Source organism: Cibotium barometz, chromosome 37 (genome assembly GCF_041138505.1).
Source record: "Cibotium barometz isolate CiBa-2024 chromosome 37, ASM4113850v1, whole genome shotgun sequence".
Taxonomy (NCBI): domain Eukaryota; kingdom Viridiplantae; phylum Streptophyta; class Polypodiopsida; order Cyatheales; family Cibotiaceae; genus Cibotium; species Cibotium barometz.
The window spans coordinates 10,069,853-10,087,400 of NC_141082.1; the positions used below are offsets into that span (position 1 = coordinate 10,069,853).

General features: G+C 43.9%; 1 protein-coding gene across 1 annotated transcript in view; it reads left to right on the forward strand.

Annotated features, from left to right (window-relative positions):
* Positions 1 to 269: 269 nt before the first annotated feature.
* Positions 270 to 17,548, forward strand: part of LOC147616926 (uncharacterized) — an 80,900-nt gene continuing 63,621 nt past the window's right edge. Inside the window, exons 1-3 of the mRNA XM_086776568.1 lie at positions 270 to 870; positions 16,045 to 16,129; positions 16,861 to 16,994. Of these exons, the coding sequence (XP_086632694.1) occupies positions 664 to 870; positions 16,045 to 16,129; positions 16,861 to 16,994 (426 nt within the window). The 5' untranslated portion in view covers positions 270 to 663. The remainder of the gene's footprint in view (positions 871 to 16,044; positions 16,130 to 16,860; positions 16,995 to 17,548) is intronic.

The following is a 17,548-nucleotide window of genomic DNA, read 5'->3' on the forward strand; positions in this document are numbered from 1 at the left end:
ATTTTCAAACTTCTTTGCTTCATCAAAGGGGACATGTTCCTCTTCATTACATAAACCAACAATAAGAGCATGACTTGCGTCAACATGAGATGTGTGATGAGAAAAAGAAGAAGAGAAGTATTTGGGTATGGATTGACATTTCATTTTAAAACTTTAGAGTTTTACGTTCTACTTTCAAGCCAAGATCAAAAAAAGAAGAAGAGAAGTATTTGCATTTTAAAACTTTAGAGTTTTACCCTTACACAATAACTTAGAAGCCCTACACACAAGAACGTGGTTCGAATCCGACATTGCCGTCATTACGGTCCCTGTGCTGAAAGTCCGCGCTCTGACTGTGAGGGCACTCGCCCTAATCTGCAAGCTTTAATGGCTGCTCTCGCGCCCGCATTTGTCGCCGAGGCATGATCTTTTCTTGTCCTCGCAGAGATTGGTGATGGCGGAATCGCTGATGATGAGGCGATTTTCAAAGCGGACGACATTTTCTTGAACCGAGAGTGCAGATAAGCTTTTTCAGAAAGCTATGTGTACTAAAAAACCCTCGCCGTAGCCATGATCATCAATTAGGTTTTTCTGTGGCACGTCAGGGTTTCCAGTTTCACAAGGTCTTTTACAGTGTTTGCATTTCAGCCGTACATAGCCATAACCATAGCCATAGCCATAGCCATGAGCCTTCTTGAGACGGGAGGTTCCTTATCAAACCCTAGGGCTAGAATGAGAGCGCAGGGTTCTGATCATCGCCATCATCATCACCACGAGAATATCAAAAGCGCTGGGTTACACGAAGCGGGAAGCAGCAATCAGAGGATCACCATCGATGTGAAAGATGACGACGACGAAGTCCAAGTACTCTCCCCGCGATCTGTGGCTCAGGTGACACTGTTTCTTCAGTCTATTTTTAGGGGTTCTATCGCTCTGCATGTTTTCTTTCAAAATGCTGTCAACAGAGGGTTTCTTCAGGCCTTACAGCCTTTGCCTTAGAAGCATGTGTATGTGTATGTCGTGTATGCATAATAAATTTATGTATGTACGTGTGATGGGGTAGGGAGTACATAAAAATTTGGCTATGGCCCATAAAAGTGCGCATCTATATATGTGTGATGAGTCAAGTTTGCCATTTGCCTTGTTAACCTAGATGCCCTTTTGTCCAGAAGGAAATTCATGTCAGAATTCAATATATATGGGAGCTTGACACACTATGCCTTAAAAGCATGCATTTACGTATCTATGCATAGCATGGCGTAGACACAGTTTTGGGCATTCTCTAGTGTGCCCATTGTTTTCTATTGGAGATTGACATGCCAAGTCAAAATGACTTCTTGTCTTGCATCTTGGTTCCACACGTTGAGTGCTGGGAATTTGTCTTTGATTGTTGTGACATTATAGTTGCCTTTGTGCTGCTTCCGCCAGTCAGTAAACAAAAAAGCACAGCAAATGGTGTGTATGACTGATAAAACGTTGAGATTAGCATTATGTTTGTACTTCAATAATCATACAAGTTACAACATGTACGATGGATGAAAGTTTTGAGACTGCGACATAAAGATGGTATGAAATGTATGTTTTTAATTAAAGAAGCTTTCCATGTAATCTCTACTCATATATAAAGAACAGGAAACCTTTGAATATGCATGGTATGAAATGCATGTTTTTAATTAAAGAAGCTTTTCATGTAATCTCTACCCATAACATATGCATATGCATTGATACATCATAGTATGTCTATGTGAATGTACTCTATACCCATCACACATACTATCCTTACACATTTCACACTGTCCACCCATTGCTTGCTAAAATTAGCATGTTTGTGATAGCGTGCAAATTTCAAAAGTGAGGAGAAAATGTTCAAAAAGTGCAAAACTCACATGCCTTCGCTGAATTTTGAGTTTTTGTGTTGCAATTAATTAATGGTTGGGCACCCCAAAAGGGACATCTTCAGGTGCAGTCGGTTGTTTTTGGGCTGGCCGACCAGCACTCTAGGGTGGTATAAATACCACCCTTGCTCCCACACTCTTTTTTGTATCAGATCCTTGTGTATATAGCAGAGTTTATACAACTTCTCTCTCTCGCTACACTTTTGTGTTTTGTTTCTCATTGCAGTTGTCTCATTTTTCGTTGTGCATTTCGACATGTATGAGAGCCCCAGGTGGCTTGAAGCTTAGAGACAGTGGGAGCTTGAGGGTTTGCTGATTTTTTGTGCTGATTGGGGAATTCTTGGGCTATTCGGGACTTGGAGATCGGGTAGAAGGCGGCCATCACCGTTGGACAGCCACCTTGCATAGTGTTTGCAGGCTCTTCTTCATTTTTTTTCCACCCACTCTCCCTTCACAAGACCTTGTGAACCCCTGAGATGGCAGATTTGCTTGAGATGGCTGAGAAGCACGTGAAGATCCCCACTCTCCCTACATTCCCGGTGGATCGACAGTTGGACGGGACCAACTATGGCATCTGGAAGGTAATGATGGAGTCTGTCTTGAAGTCTTATGACTTAGCCGATTTCATTGTGGTTGGTGTTCCATGGCTAGCGTTGGAGGACGGGGAGCTTTTATCCTCTACTCGGAAAGAACGGGAGACTCAGGCACAGTTGTGGGATCTTGTCAATGCATGTGTGGGTTCTTTCATCTTCCTTAATTGCACAACCCAGGTGATTAATCATATCAAACACATGACGCTGGCCAGAGGTATTTGGCAGCACTTGGCTTCTCTGTATAACATGGTATCACCCATGAAGCGGATTTCCTTGCAAGTGTAGATGTGAGTGATGAATCCTGCAAAGTCTTCGACGATGCAGGAGCGTATCAACAAACTCCAGACTCTTCAGGAGGAAGTTCTTCCGGCTGGGAAGGAGATATCTTTAGAGGACATGGCCATCACTTTGCTGTCTCATCTGACCTCTCAGTGTTTAGCTTTCTACTCCTCTTTGATCACCAGTGGGAGGCTTAGCACCATCACATGGGAGGAGCTTGTGTCTATGGTCTTGGACCAAGAAGAGCGTTTTACGAACCCTCCATAGGACAGAGGTTCTAAGGCCTTGACTGGCCAGCGGTCAAAAGGACGCAACAACAACAACGATAAGGGCAAAGGGAAGTCTTCATCGGGTCTTCATCGGAGAAGTCTTCTGAGAAGAAGCTCCACTTAGAGCGCGATGCTTTGAAGGCGGAGTGGACTTGTAACCATTGTGGCCAGAAGGGTCACTATTGGAGGAAGTGTCCTCAGCGGAGTACTGAGAAGAACGATTCTTCAGCTGCAGCTGCAAAGACTCCAGCTTTTGTGCACTTGGAGAGTATGGACACAGATGCTTCATCTTCTTCGAGTGGGGAGGCAGTTGGTCTCACCGTCAGGGATACTCAGGAGTGGATTCTCGATAGTGGTGCTTCTAGGCACATGACTCCTTTCCGAGAGTTATTATAGGATCTTTGACGACAGTCAAGTCGCATCTTCATTGGCGACAATTCCACTATCCCGATTCACAGTGAGGAAAGGATGGATATTATCCCGATGGCAAGGGAGGGAAGCATTCCTCCTGTGTTCTTTATGTCCCAGCTCTTGGTTTTCATCTTTTGTCAGTGCATGAGGTTTGCAAGGCTGGCATCCGGGTGGAGTTTGATGAGCATTTTATTGCTCTACGGGACAAAGCAACAGGCCAGGTTGTTTGGGAAGGCAGAGTGGAGAATGGGATCTACAAACTCTCAGCACTCTCTTCTTTGACAGGCACTGAGCTCGGTGATTTGTGGCATTTCCGTTTTGGCCACTTGAATGTGGATGCGCTGCGACGGGCTTTCTGGGACCAAATGGTGGATGGCTTGCTAGATGCTGGCAGTAAGCAAGGACATTGTAGTTCTTGCATTCGTAGTAAGCAGCACATGGAATCTTTTTCGAAGCAGGCTACTAGGCGGGCTTCGAATTCTTTGGAGTTGGTACACACTGACTTGTGTGGACCTATGCAGACCCCATCCTTGGGAGGTTCTTTGTACTTTATGCTGCTTGTGGATGATTGTAGCAGATTTACATGGGTTTATTTCCTTTCCCAGACGGACCAAGTATTTGCTCGGTTCAAGGAGTGGCATGTTATGGTGGAGGAGGAGTCTGGATTGCAAGTAAAGACTCTTCAGGTTGACAAAGGAGGAGAGTTCTCTTCTAATGCTTTTCTACGGTTTTGCGTGTAGGCATATGCTCACTTATGGTAGTGCTATGTGTGAACAGGGCTTAACCAAGGGCACTTTTTCCCATGTGGTTTTTTCCCTTGGATATCAAGTGTGAAAGAACACTCTACATATAATATTTTGTACTTATATATTATATGGATGTGACACATGCAAGAGTTGACTTGCATTTTGTGGCTACCACAGTTTTGGCTCTCTCTCTCTCTCTCTCTCTCTCATTTCTGTGTGAGCTTCTCCATCCCGCACCTAACCCTAATGTGCAGGTTTGTGTGTGTGAGAGTGTGAGTCCAACACCAACAATTGGTATCAGAGCTAGGAGCTGCCTGTGGAGTTCTATCCTTGAAATTCTGCCGTCCAAAACTGCGAATTTCCGTCGCTTGCGAAATTCTGTCCGTCACCTGTAGAAATCTGTCTCGACGGAGCTAGTCCGTCGATGGAACTGTCCGACCTTTCCGCCCAGCCTGGCCGGCGGCATTAGTGTAGCCAGCACCAACGCCGTTGCTCAGCGCCTCCCGGCCGGCGGCACTAGTGCAGCCAGCACCATCGCTGCCCCTCCCGGCTGGCAGCACTACTGCAGCCAGAGCCACCGCCACCCAGAAGCACCTCCCATTCACCGTTGTCCGTCCCTGTACCATTCCGGCCACCACTGCTCCGCTGCCGAGAGCCTTTGTCCGCCCCAGCTCATAGCAGACGACTCCCGCCCGTTTTCGCCTCCAATGCCTTGCACATCCGTACTGCCCCTCCACATGCAGGTACTTGTGCTCCAGTAAACTTAAATATTCAAATTAAGTAAACAAATAAAAGGGGGAAAAGCTTTGCAGGCACTCTACTCCACAGTCTCGCCAAGAAAATTTTTAAGTTGCAAGTGGTCTAGGGTTCAGGCAATTTGGGGGATTTCTCAATTTGAGGCCAAATTGAAAAATTGGACATGTTGCTTTGCTTGCAATTTGGGGGTTTTTCAAATTGAGGTCAAAATCAGCAAATTCAACCTCTTTTAGTTGCAAAAATTTGGGGCTTTTGTGAAAATTGGCCAATTAAATGCACATTGAAGCAATTGGAGTGCATAAAAATAGGGTTTTTTCAGATTGGAGCATGTAGTGGGGCATTATAGCTGTGATTTGTCGCATATGTATACACATTGTGTGTAATTGGACAATTTGGTGCAGGTTTATACTTGCTTCAATTTGCAGGCAAACATTTGCACAGGACATTTGGTTGCCTGGCAGTGCACATTGGTGCTTGGTTTGCTTGCAGGTACATTTTGTTGACATGGCTCAAAATGCTATAGATGTATTTGGTGTGCTCACCCAGGAGGACAAGTTGGATGGATCTAACTACTCCCTCCGGAGTTTCATGATCCGTCATTTGCTGGTAGCCAAAGGGCTTGGGGCATCGTGTGTGGTGATGACACACGCCCACTTACCATACAGCCAGCCATGCCTCAAAGGGGAAGTGCTCAAAGAGCTCCTGAAGTAGAACCTGCTCCCACACAAGAGCAGAAGAGATGGGACTCTAGGGATGCACAGGCCATGTCATTGATAGCCCTTTCAGTGAAAAGGACTATTATTCCGCACATTTGTTCTTGTTGCAAGACATCGAAGCTTGCATGGGACACATTGGAAGCAATGTATCAGGTACGCAACGAGGCAAGAGCTGCCTACTTGAAGAGGCAATTGGATCTTCTTTCTATGGATGAGGGTGATTCCATGGCAGATCATCGCACCAAAGTGAAAGATTTGCAGGAACAATTGCTCGACATTGATGAGGTTATCCCAGACAGACAGCTGGTCACCAACACTCTTCATTGTTTACCACCTTTTTACTTGGGCTTTCACACTTCTCTCAACCTCTCTATGAGAGGAGGTGGTGATCCCGTCACTTTTGAAGAGCTGGTGGGTTTACTCTTGCAGGAAGAGCAAACAAGAGCAAACTTAGCGAGCAACCATGGTGGAGACAAGGCATTTACAGCCAAGGATAAGGGTAAAGCAAAGAGCTTTAAGCATGGGGGACAACAGTCTAGCAAGGCTGGTCATGGACAGCCCTCTTCAGGTGGTGAAAAGTCTGACAAAGGGGATGCAAACAAGCCCAAAAAGAAGGGGGCAAATGTCACTACTGCCATAAGCCTGGACACTACATCAGTGAATGTAGGAAGCGGATTGCAAAAGAGAAAAAGGAAAGAAGCAGGCAATGCAGTAGCAGACTCTTCTGATGACAAAGCACAGCAATCAGCTAATGTAATTCAGGAAGAGTACACTTTTTTGGTCACATGCACTAGTGACACACCAAGTGCTTGAGACAATGATATGTCTTGCATTGTATCTGACAGACACGATGTATCATGGTATTTTGATAGTGGTGCTTCAAGCCACATCACTTCATGCAAAGATGTATTTTAGCACTTGGTTGCTTCAAATGGCCGCATTGTATCATGTGCAGATCATACCACATATCTAGTTAAGGGAATTGGCAATGTCATACTTATTGCAGCCAATGGTGCCAATATATGTATGAAAAATGTATTGTATGTTCCAGGCATAAAGAAAAATCTGCTCTCCGTCTCAGCCATAAACGACCAAGGTTTAAAGGTTGAATTTAAAGATGGGAAGTGTTTGGTAAAAGACCCATCAAAGGATTATGAAATAGTCACTTCTGGAACACGATACAAAGGCTTGTATAAGCTGGACAGCTATGACAAGCGTACTTATGATGCAAATACAGTGGCTGCCCACACTCCTGCTATGCATGATGTAGAGTTATGGCATGCTCGTTTTGGGCATTTAAATTTTCAGAGTTTGATGCTTTTGCAGAAGCATCATATGGTTGATAATATGCCGCCCTTGAGTCTCCACCAAGACATGTATGTGAGGGGTGTATTTTGGAAAAGATGCAACGAAAACCATTTCCCAAAGATGGCTCTGTTAGAGCTGAAAGTAAATTACAGCTCACATATAGTGATGTATGTGGTCCAATGCGGACACCATCCATAGGGGGACCTTCGTCACATTCATTGATGACTACTCCAGGTTTGCTTGGGTTTACCCTTTGAAAGCGAAAGCAGAGGTGTTTGCATGCTTTCGACACTTTGTAGCAATGGCTGAAAATATGTGTGGATGTAAAGTCCAAACACTCCGCGCAGGTAGAGGTGGAGAATACATGTCAAATGCATTCAAGGATTATATGCTTCAAAAGGGCATCAAACACCAATGTACTGTGCCTTATACCCCGCAGCAGAATGGTGTAGCTGAGAGGAAAAATAGATCTCTCATGGAGATGGCAAGATGCATGGTGAAAGCACAAAAGTTGCCTCACAATTTTTGGATGGAAGCTATAATGTGTGCAACTCATGTGTTGAACAGGTCCAACAAAAGCACCATAACACCATTTGAGGCTTGGTATAGCCGAAAGCCAATAGTGGATTATATGCGTACATTTGGGTGTTTGGCATATGCACATGTGCCAGAACCACTCCGAACAAAGCTAGATGACAAAGCAATGAAATGCATTTTTGTGGGCTACAGCAATGAGAGCAAAGGATACCGTCTTTATAATCCAACAACACGAAGGATTTTTGTTAGTAGAGATGTGGTATTTGCTGAAAATTCAGAACAGCCCATGTATAGCTTGTATAAAAGTAATGATACAGGCATACAGGACATGTTTGATGGAATATTACCCATTGCAATTAGGGGGGATTCAGATCAGCCAGCCCCTACACAAGAAAATCCTCATGTAGAACATGTGGAACAGCCAGCCATTCAGCCCCCTTCTATGGAAGAAGTGGAAGATCTTGTCAGGGAAGAGCAAACAGCCATAGACACAGCCAAGTCAGTGCCAAGATGGTTGCTGAAAACTTTGCAAGAAAGCAAACTTGCAGCTCCACTCACAGGTAGAGCAAGGGTTTCTTCTAGCCATGCATTGAATATACATCGTGGGGAGTCTGCATTAGCCATGGGTGGTCTCTTTGATTCAGAAGAGGCTTCTTCTTATGAAGAAGCACATGAGAATGAGCATTGGGTGCAAGCTATGCAAGCTGAAATCTCTTCTATCATGAAGAACAGTACTTGGGACCTTGTGGAATTGCCTAAAGGCAAGCATGTCATTGGAACAAAGTGGGTGTACAAAGTCAAAAGGAAGTCCGATGGTACTATTGACAGGTACAAAGCAAGACTTGTGGCTAAAGGCTATTCCCAGAAAAAGGGAATAGATTATGAGGAGACTTTTGCTCCTACTTCGAGAATGACCACAATAAGATCAGTGATTGCATTGGCTGCACATAAAGGATGGAAAGTGCATCAATTGGACATCAAAATTGCATTCTTAAATCGGGATTTACAGGAGGAAGTATATGTAAATCAGCCCATTGGTTTTGTAGTTCCTGGTGAGGAACATAAAGTATGCAGGTTACACAAAGCATTGTATGGGTTAAAGCAAGCTCCAAGAGCTTGGTATGAGAAAATACATGCTCATCTAACCAGCCAAGACAGAAAAAGTTTGCTAAAAAGGTTTCACATGGATGAATGTAAGCCCATTTCTAGTCCAATAGAACCAGGTGTACGGCTTACTATGCATGATATTGGAGAGTCTTTTGAGGTTGGCATTTGCAGCCAGGCAGTGGGATGTCTCATTTACTTGTGTAACACGAGGCCAGACATATCTTTTGGGGTGTCTTTGTTGAGCAAATTCATGCATAGCCCAGGCACAAATCATTGGCAAGCAGTCAAACACATATTTCGTTATCTTCAGTTTACCCTGGATCTTGGTTTGTTCTATCCGGGGGGGGCAGTTTGCAGCTTTATGCATACAGTGATTCAGATTGGGCTATGATACCAGGCAATCCACCAGTAGGAATTGTTTTTTTCTTGGCAGTTCATGCATATCTTGGTTGAGTAAAAAGCAACCCACTGTTGCCGCATCTACTTGTGAGGCTGAGTACAGGGCAGTCTTCACAGCTACAGTCATTGTGTATGGTTGAGGAGATTATTGGCTGATCTTCGTGAGTGTCAGCAGACACCCACCACCATTCTCACTGATAGCCAGAGTGCTATGGCCGTGGCACGAAATCCAGTATTTCATGCACGTACCAAGCACATTGAGATTCATTATCACTATGTCAGAGAGAGGTTACATGCAAGGGAGATCAGTTTATCTTACTGCCCCACAAAGGATAATGTTGCAGATCTATTCACAAAGGCTTTACCTCGAGAAAAGTTTGAAGCTTTCCGCAAAGCTTTGGGCTTACTCTCATACAGGGAGTGATCTGCTACCTTGTACAAGTTCACACTTCCACTACAGGGGGGATTTGTAGGCATATGCTCACTTATGGTAGTGCTATGTGTGAACAAGGCTTAACCAAGGGCAGTTTTTCCCATGTGGTTTTTCCCCTTGGATATCAAGTGTGAAAGGACACTCTACATATAATATTTTGTACTTCTATATTATATGGATGTGACACACATGCAAGAGTTGACTTGCATTTTGTGGCTACTACACTTTTGGCTCTCTCTCTCTCTCTCTCTCTCTCTCTCTCTCTCACACACACACACACATTTCGGTGTGAGCTTCTCCATCCTGCACTTAACCCTAATGTGCAGGTTTGTGTGTGTGTGAGTGTGTGAGTCCAACACCAACAGTGCGAGGAACATGGCATCAAATGGAGCTGGCCAATACAGGTTTGCCTCGAGAGAATGGAGTAGTTGAGCGTAAGAACAAGATTGTGGTCATCGTGATCTTCCTCGTGCACTTTGGGGAGAGGCTGTGGCTATGGTTGTCCATACCCAAGGTTGTTTCCGTATGACGTACGATAGCTTATCGTACGGTATACCGTACGGAACGATACCATACGTACTCATACGGATTTTTAAAGAATCTTTTTCTCGATTTTTTTTTTCAAAAATATTTTTTTTTTCCAAAAAAAGTAAAATTTTTGGTAGGTAATGGTCCTTTTTTTGCTCATCTGTAGCTGTTTGAGCTTCCTCTTGTAACACGCGGAAGCTTTGGGAGTCTTCTTTCAACCCTAAACACTACTTAGAACATGCTGATGCAAAAACGTAGACAGAAGGGAGAGTAGAGAGAGAGAGAAATGCTGGAAATTCAGTATATTTCTGATGGTACAAAAAGGTACCTACAATCTACAACCTTAGGCTGCCTTCTTGAAAAGGTGAACATCACCAAAAAAGTCCTAGTCTAGTGACCCTAAGGACCTACTCCTTATGGGAGTGAATGATCTTAACATTGAGCACATAGGCTATTTATAGCCCCTTTGGATACAAGGAGAACTGGCCGACTGCTGGTTGGCCAGCAGTCTTGGCATTTATTCCATAAAACGCAGCGCTTCTGATCTGATCCAGCTTGCCGCTGATCTGGTCTAGCCGACCACTTTTGCAAGCAACCGACAGCACAACCAAGTCCTCCTATGCCCTGCTGCAAGTCCACCCTTGACCAAATTGCACCTTGTGCCCCAAATCCTAGCTCTAATGATCTTTTTCTTGGCTGCCCCTTCTGGATTCGCTCTGGGAGTGTTCATGGCAATGCTTGCACATGACATCCCCCTCTGCTAAACTTGATGACGGGTTTCCAACTTGTTCCTCGGATGACTGTCATCATCCCAATCTTTTTCCAAAGTCCCTCTGTCATTCTTCCATCTCTGGCAACCCTTTTCTGTGAAAGCCCGGCCCGGTCTCCAAAACCACTTTGACTCTGAATAAGATCTATGTATCTGTTCCATCTAGTCCCCAATCCATTCCTGCCCTGACTTTGAACACTGTCTTGGTCTTCATTCCTGAGAAATGAGTCTGGAACTCTCACTCCACCCCTTGGAGGATAATCCTCCCTTGGGACCGTTTCCCGAGAACCTATCTGGCTCACAGGACTGCCATCCTCTCTGGCTTTGTGGAACACCACCAACAAACCTCCTGGGAGCTCTTCTCGTTCCTGTGTTCCTTGCCTTGGGCTTCGTACTCATGTACTTTCCTGTACCTTGGACCTGTACACCATCATATGGGACTGAATCAGTGTTTAGCTTTGCTGAGCCTGATGCTTTGATACCAATGTAACACGCGGAACCTCTGGGAGTCTTCTTTCAGCCCTAAACACCACTTAGAACATGCTGATGCAAAAACGCAGACAGAAGGGAGAGTAGAGAGAGAGATATGCTGGAAATTCAGTATATTTTTGATGGTACAAAAAGGTACCTACAATCTACAGGCTTAGGCTGCCTTCTTGAAAAGGTGAACATCACCAAAATAGTCCTAGTCTAGTGACCCTAAGGACCCACTCCTTATGGGAGTGAATGATCTTAACAATGAGCACATAGGCTATTTATAGCCCCTTTGGATACAAGGAGAACTGGCCGACTGCTGGTCGGCCAACAATCTTGGCATTTATTCCATAAAACACAATGTTTCTGATTTGGTCTAGCCCGCCTTTGATTTGGTCCAGCCGACCACTTTTGCAAGCAGCCGACAGCACAACCAAGTCCTTCCCTGCTGCAAGTCCACCCTTGACCAAACTGCACCTTGTGCTGCAAATCCTAGCTCTAATGAGCTTTTTCTTGGCTGCCCCTTCTGGATTAGCTCTAGGAGTGTTCATGGCAATGCTTGCACATGACACCTATGTACTATAATGCTTCCCTTTTTTCTAAAATACTCCATATCTGGACTTGGAAATACCTAAGTTTATCAGTATTTTTTTAAAACACCGTATTTTATCATACGATAAGATTTTTTTAATATCGTACCGTATTTTCCCGTATGGTATCGTATCGTACGAACCGTATGATATCGTACTTGATAACTATGTCCATACCCTCAATCGATATCCGACGACTTTAGTACCAAAGATGACTCCATTTGAGGCTTATTTTGGCAGGAAACCAGATATCTTCCATTATCGTCCTTAGTCAGTTGTAGAGGTTGAGCCAGAGGCTGGAGATGAGCCCCAGTAGTAGAAGGAGGCTTTGCGTTTTGTTCGAGTACCAAAGTGGTTGTTAGACACCATTTGAGAGTCAGGTGTTGTCATGTGCATCACAGATGCCATGGACATTTCTAGGGCTAGATCCAGAAGAGGCAAACAGATAAAGACCATGAACCAGTAGAAGATGGACATGGAGCAGGACTTGGAGCAAAGCATGGATCAGAGGGGCTGTCGGCTGCAAGAAAGAGGATGCTGGTTGCCAGAGTAGCTGTCGGCTGATGTCAGCAGAGTGGGCAGCAGCAGGCGCATCAAGGAAAATAGAAGAGATCCAGTCGGCTGCATTAAATGGAATTTAATGAATTATGAACTGGCCGACCAGCAGTCGGCCAGTTCCCCATGTAGTCCAAGGGGCTATAAATAGCCCCCCTTGCTCTATGGTTTATTCATTCAACCCACTAGGGGTATGAGTCATTAGGAGTCCTAGTCTAGGGCAGTTTTGGTGTGTTATCACCTTTTCAAGAAGGCAGCCAAGGGCTGCAAAGACATGTACCTTTTTGTACCGTAGTATATACTGAAATTCTAGCACTTCTCACTCTCTCTCTCTACTCTCTCTCTACCTGCGTTTTTGCATCAGATGGTGCGTTTTTGCATTAGAAGGTTTCCAAGAGTGTTTAGGGCTGAAAGAAGACTACCCAGAGCTTCCGCGTGTTACATTCTTGCCCTTGTCTCTTCTCAGCAGTGGCTCGTATATCAGATCGATGTAAAATCTGTGTTTCTTAATGGTGACTTATAGGAGGAGGTGTATGTTGAGCAACCTCCAGGCTTTTGAGGTTCCGGGATCAAAGGGGATGGTTTACAGGTTACGGAAGGCCTTGTATGGTCTTAAGTAGGCTCCCAGTTCTTGGAATTAGAAGATTGATTTCTTTTCTCTACGGACAGGTTTTCAGAGATCAATTGCAAATCCTAACTTGTATCTCTTTCGGGCACACGGTATGGTCACGTTGAGTATCTTTTATGTGGATGATCTCATTCTTGCTGGCGATCATGTGGAGCACATGTGATGAAGGTTGCCTTGTCAAAGGAGTTTGAGAGGACCGACTTAAACTTACTCCATTTCTTTTTGGGATTGGAGATTTGGCAGACCCATAGGGGGTTCTTTGTTTCTCAACAGCGGTATGTTCATGAGCTGCTGGAGATCTTTGGGATGGAGAATTGCAAGCATATTTCTTCACCGATGAACCCAAACACAAACCTTACAGTTAATGATCCTTGTGAGCAGGTTGATACCTCCTTGTATCGGAAGCTTGTTGGTTCATTGATTTGGTTGCTGAACACTAGATTGGACTTGAGCTTTCTAGTGGGGCAACTCTCTGGAATTTTTTAAAAATTCCAGAGCGCGTCTATAAGCACGTCTATAACAGAGTCTATAAGTGCGTCTATTTTTCGTGAGTAGATTTTGGCTGGTGACATCTTGCTTGTTTATTGTTTGACGGAGGACAATGCGGTGGACCTCTTCACGAAGTCTCTACCTTAGGCGATGGGGTTGGTTCCACATCCAAGAGTTGAGAGGGGGTGTTAGCAATCATCTCCTATCTGGACCATAGTACTTAGTGAGGGCCTTTGTTGTGGCCCAGGAGATCTCTCCATTTTTTCCATGTTTTTCTCTCCATGTTTTTGGGTTGTGGGGGTTGTCCTGTGCTGGCCGACTCACTCTTCTGCTGGCCGACTAGTTCTTTTCTCAGTTGTGGACATCTTCAGGTGCTGTCGGCTGTTTTTGGGCTGGCCGACCAGCACTATAGGGTGGTACTTGCCCCCACACTCTTTTCTGTATCGGATCCTCGTGTATATAGTAGAGTCTATACAGCTTCTCTCTCTACACTTTTGCATTTTGTTTCTCACAGCAGTTGTCTCATTGTCCGATGTGCATTCCGACAAAATGAACTCCCAAACCCCTGTGAAATAGGTGCATTTTTCAGCATGAGATTAGGGAAAAGAAGCCTCCAATTAGCCCAAATTTAGCAAGAGTATGGCAGGTGTGGACTCACGAGGAAAGGGAATGGTGAGGGTTATGGTGAGAAGCATCCAGTCTCCTTTGGAACGAGGTAAGGTGGTGGACACATGGTAGGAGGTGGGCAAGCAAGGCCCTTGAGAAACTTACCCAAGCAAACTCCTTATAATTAAGGTCCAATTAATTAAGGTTACAATCTGGACGTTGCTAGGTGTCCGAACAATCACTTACAAGAGACCAAATTTTTCTCTTTTCCAAAAATAACTAAAAATAATTTGTTTCTAATTTTCTAAGATAATTGATATTTTCTTTTGATTTATTATGAATGCACCATGCCTAGCTTGAAATCGAGATTTATCAGCATAAATCTTGATAATGAGTAGCTTAAGAAATTTTCTAGCTTTTTTTCGAGTAAAAATTCTTTAGTCTGATATTTACCAAATCGTTGCCTTGTAAAAATTAAATAATATCAATTATTATTTATCTTGGAGTCTTGGAATTTGAAAGTAATTTTATATCTCAAAAAAATGGCCAGCTTAAGAATTTTTATAGCTAGCTTCCACGGTAAAATTCACAACTTCAACAATTTTTTACAATAGAGGCATGGTTAGAAAAATGACTGAAGTCATCCGATGAGGAGAGAGAGGGACCTTACACTAGAAATCAGATGTTTGTATCCAACCTCTTGAAATTGTTGTTGGGTGTTGCGGAGTTTTTGTGTGTGTACCCATGGTGTACGTGTATCCTTGTTTGTGTGCCCACTTGTGTGACTTGTTTGTGTGTGAACAATCCCTAAAAGAGCTAAGTGTGTTAGTGTGTGTGAACCCACCCTTAGGTGTGGATAAGATAAGTGTCACATGTCATTTGTCTAGTATGTGTGTGATTCCCTTGAGTCAAAAGATGAGGCTTCCATCCTATAAAAGCATGTACTTGGTGTAAGCTTTAACACATCCAATCAAGCTTTATTGAGTCGTGCAAGCATACTCTCTCTAAGAGCCTTGTTCTCTCTCTCTCTCTCTCTCTCTCACACACACACACACACACATGGATTATTTAACTCACAAATTGGGACAATGCCAAGGCTAGACCTATGACATCACCGCTTATCACGTTCACACATAAAAGCGGCTAAAAGAGGTTGTTCACACACATAAACACACGAAGCCTTCTAAGGGCTATTTCACACACTATGAGGCTCCAAAACCCGATAGCCCCAACCTAGTGTCCCATACCACTAGGCCAAACCACCCACCTTGCAGCTCGATGGCCATAAGGTCTTCCATGCCCATGGTAGCCATCCTGTCTACCGCGTGGATACCCCAATCACTCATAAGTTCCTCCAAGGTCACTTATATAGCAATAACTTGGCATTCTTCTGAGCTATTATACTTATAATTTTGTCTCTATGGTTTTGGTGGTACACTTCGTTATTTATTTATAGGTTGTCTTCAGTAAATTTGTGTCCACCTCTTCCACCTCTTTTGGACAACTGCTTCGGAATGGCATGCAACATCCTGCTCTTTTGGACTTCCTCCAGATTGCCAGAAATCGGTCGGCCTTCCCTTTGGATTTCTTCTTCGATTCCAGTAGCCTCATCAGAGTCGATTTGTCATGGGCAGGGTTAGGGCTTAGCTAGGGTGTGGGGACCTGGAGGGTTTACATGTGGGCTAAGGGTGCTACTTTGGGTCTCAGAATTAATATAGAGATTATTTAGTAGGATATTGGGACTGCTTGTGTTGCGTGCTTAAGTCTGCGGCTGCCATAATCAGTGTTAAACACTTGCATACTTTGTTGATTATTGCTTGGTAAGAAGCTAGGTTTTGCTATGAGATGCCCTTAGTAGTTAATCCATGTTGGTGAGACAAGGATGGTTTGCTGCTTGCTTCTAAATGCTTTTGTCATAATGTTGATGGACAAGGACTCTGATTTATGCTGAGTGGTTTTTAGTTGTTTTGTTCGTAGACAAGGAGCTCAAGACGTAATCGACATGGAGGGGCCATCCCTACTTTGGATCGTGCAGACTTGGAGCTTAGGCTCGGTAGCTCTGGTATGATTCTGATAATTCTAATAAACATCTACAAAAACTATTCCAAGTAGTGTATGCGTTTCAGCCTAAAGGCGCACATTGAGTCTTGTGCCTGTCTGTGGCTGCAATATAATGCAGTGGATCTTTTGTGCCTTCCCACCTCCTATGGACACTCACTGGTTTGGTCTGATATTGTCACGTAGTGTGTTGAAGAAAGAGAAAAGCCTCAGGTCTAGACAACTTCTAACCTGTCACATTTCCTGAAGGTTTCAAAACTACCATATGGCTTCTCTACTCAAGGAGCAGTGACATGCAAGCGTGGCACGTTTCTGAGGTGCAACCCAAGCATCAGCCTTTTTCTTGGGAATCTATAGAGTCCATGCATGATTTCTGAGTCTTTCCAGATCCGAAGGAAATCCCACCTTTTGGATGCAATTTTGTATTTGATGTTGTTTCACAGAGGCCTTACCAAGATCTCCTCTCTACATGCCTTTTTTATGTCTCATGTATGGGCAGAGTCCTATTGAGACCAGTTAGTTTGTTTTTTGCTTGACGGCTGTTGTTAAGGTAATCTGTGCACATTATATTAACCATTACTAAAATCTCTTTTCTATATACCTTTAGCCTTTTCTATGTCTCTCATGCATGTGGAGAGTCCTATTGTCGTCAGTTAGTCGTTTTCTGCTTGATGGCTCTTGTTGAAGTGAATGTTTGTGTATTATGCTAACCCATTCATGGTGGCTCTTTCTCAGTGTTGCAAGGAACCAACGTGGCTGCTTCTTCCCAAAGAGCTGCAGGAGGGGCACACTCTACTAGAGTTTCTAGGAGTACAACGATCGATTTAACTTCTGGAAATGATGATGACGTGATTCCTCTTGCTGCTGGGGTGAGTATGAATCAATTATTTCCATGTAGAGTTTCTTGTTTGGACTTGGAAAGTGAACTATGGCGAATTTTTCCTTCAAACACTGTTTTCTTTCTTGAACAGTCTATTCCATTGAGGTGGTAAAATCAAAAGAATAATGATGTGTACAACAAAGACCGCTGCTTTGCACTTCCTTTTTTTTCTGCAGAAAACAGGATTCTTTTACTATTGGAAATAAAGAAAATGTGGGGCTATACTTCTTCACAAAATATACCATGGCCAACCCTTCACTTTCTGTGATCGTGTAATTCATCTCCGCTTCATTGAGTTGCCTACTAGCAAAACAAAGAGGGTAGTCCAATTTGTGTTCCCCTGGTTGTGCTAGCACACAACCAATGGTAAAATTTGAAGATCAATATTCTCATGAAAGATTGTCCTAGTTTGGGGGTCTCAAGGTGGTTGCCAAGGCCCTCTTAGTTCATCGTATGCCTGCCGACATTCTTCAATCCATTCAAAGATTACTAATAGTCTATACAATGGCCTTGCGATCTCTGCATAGAAGACAATGAACCTAT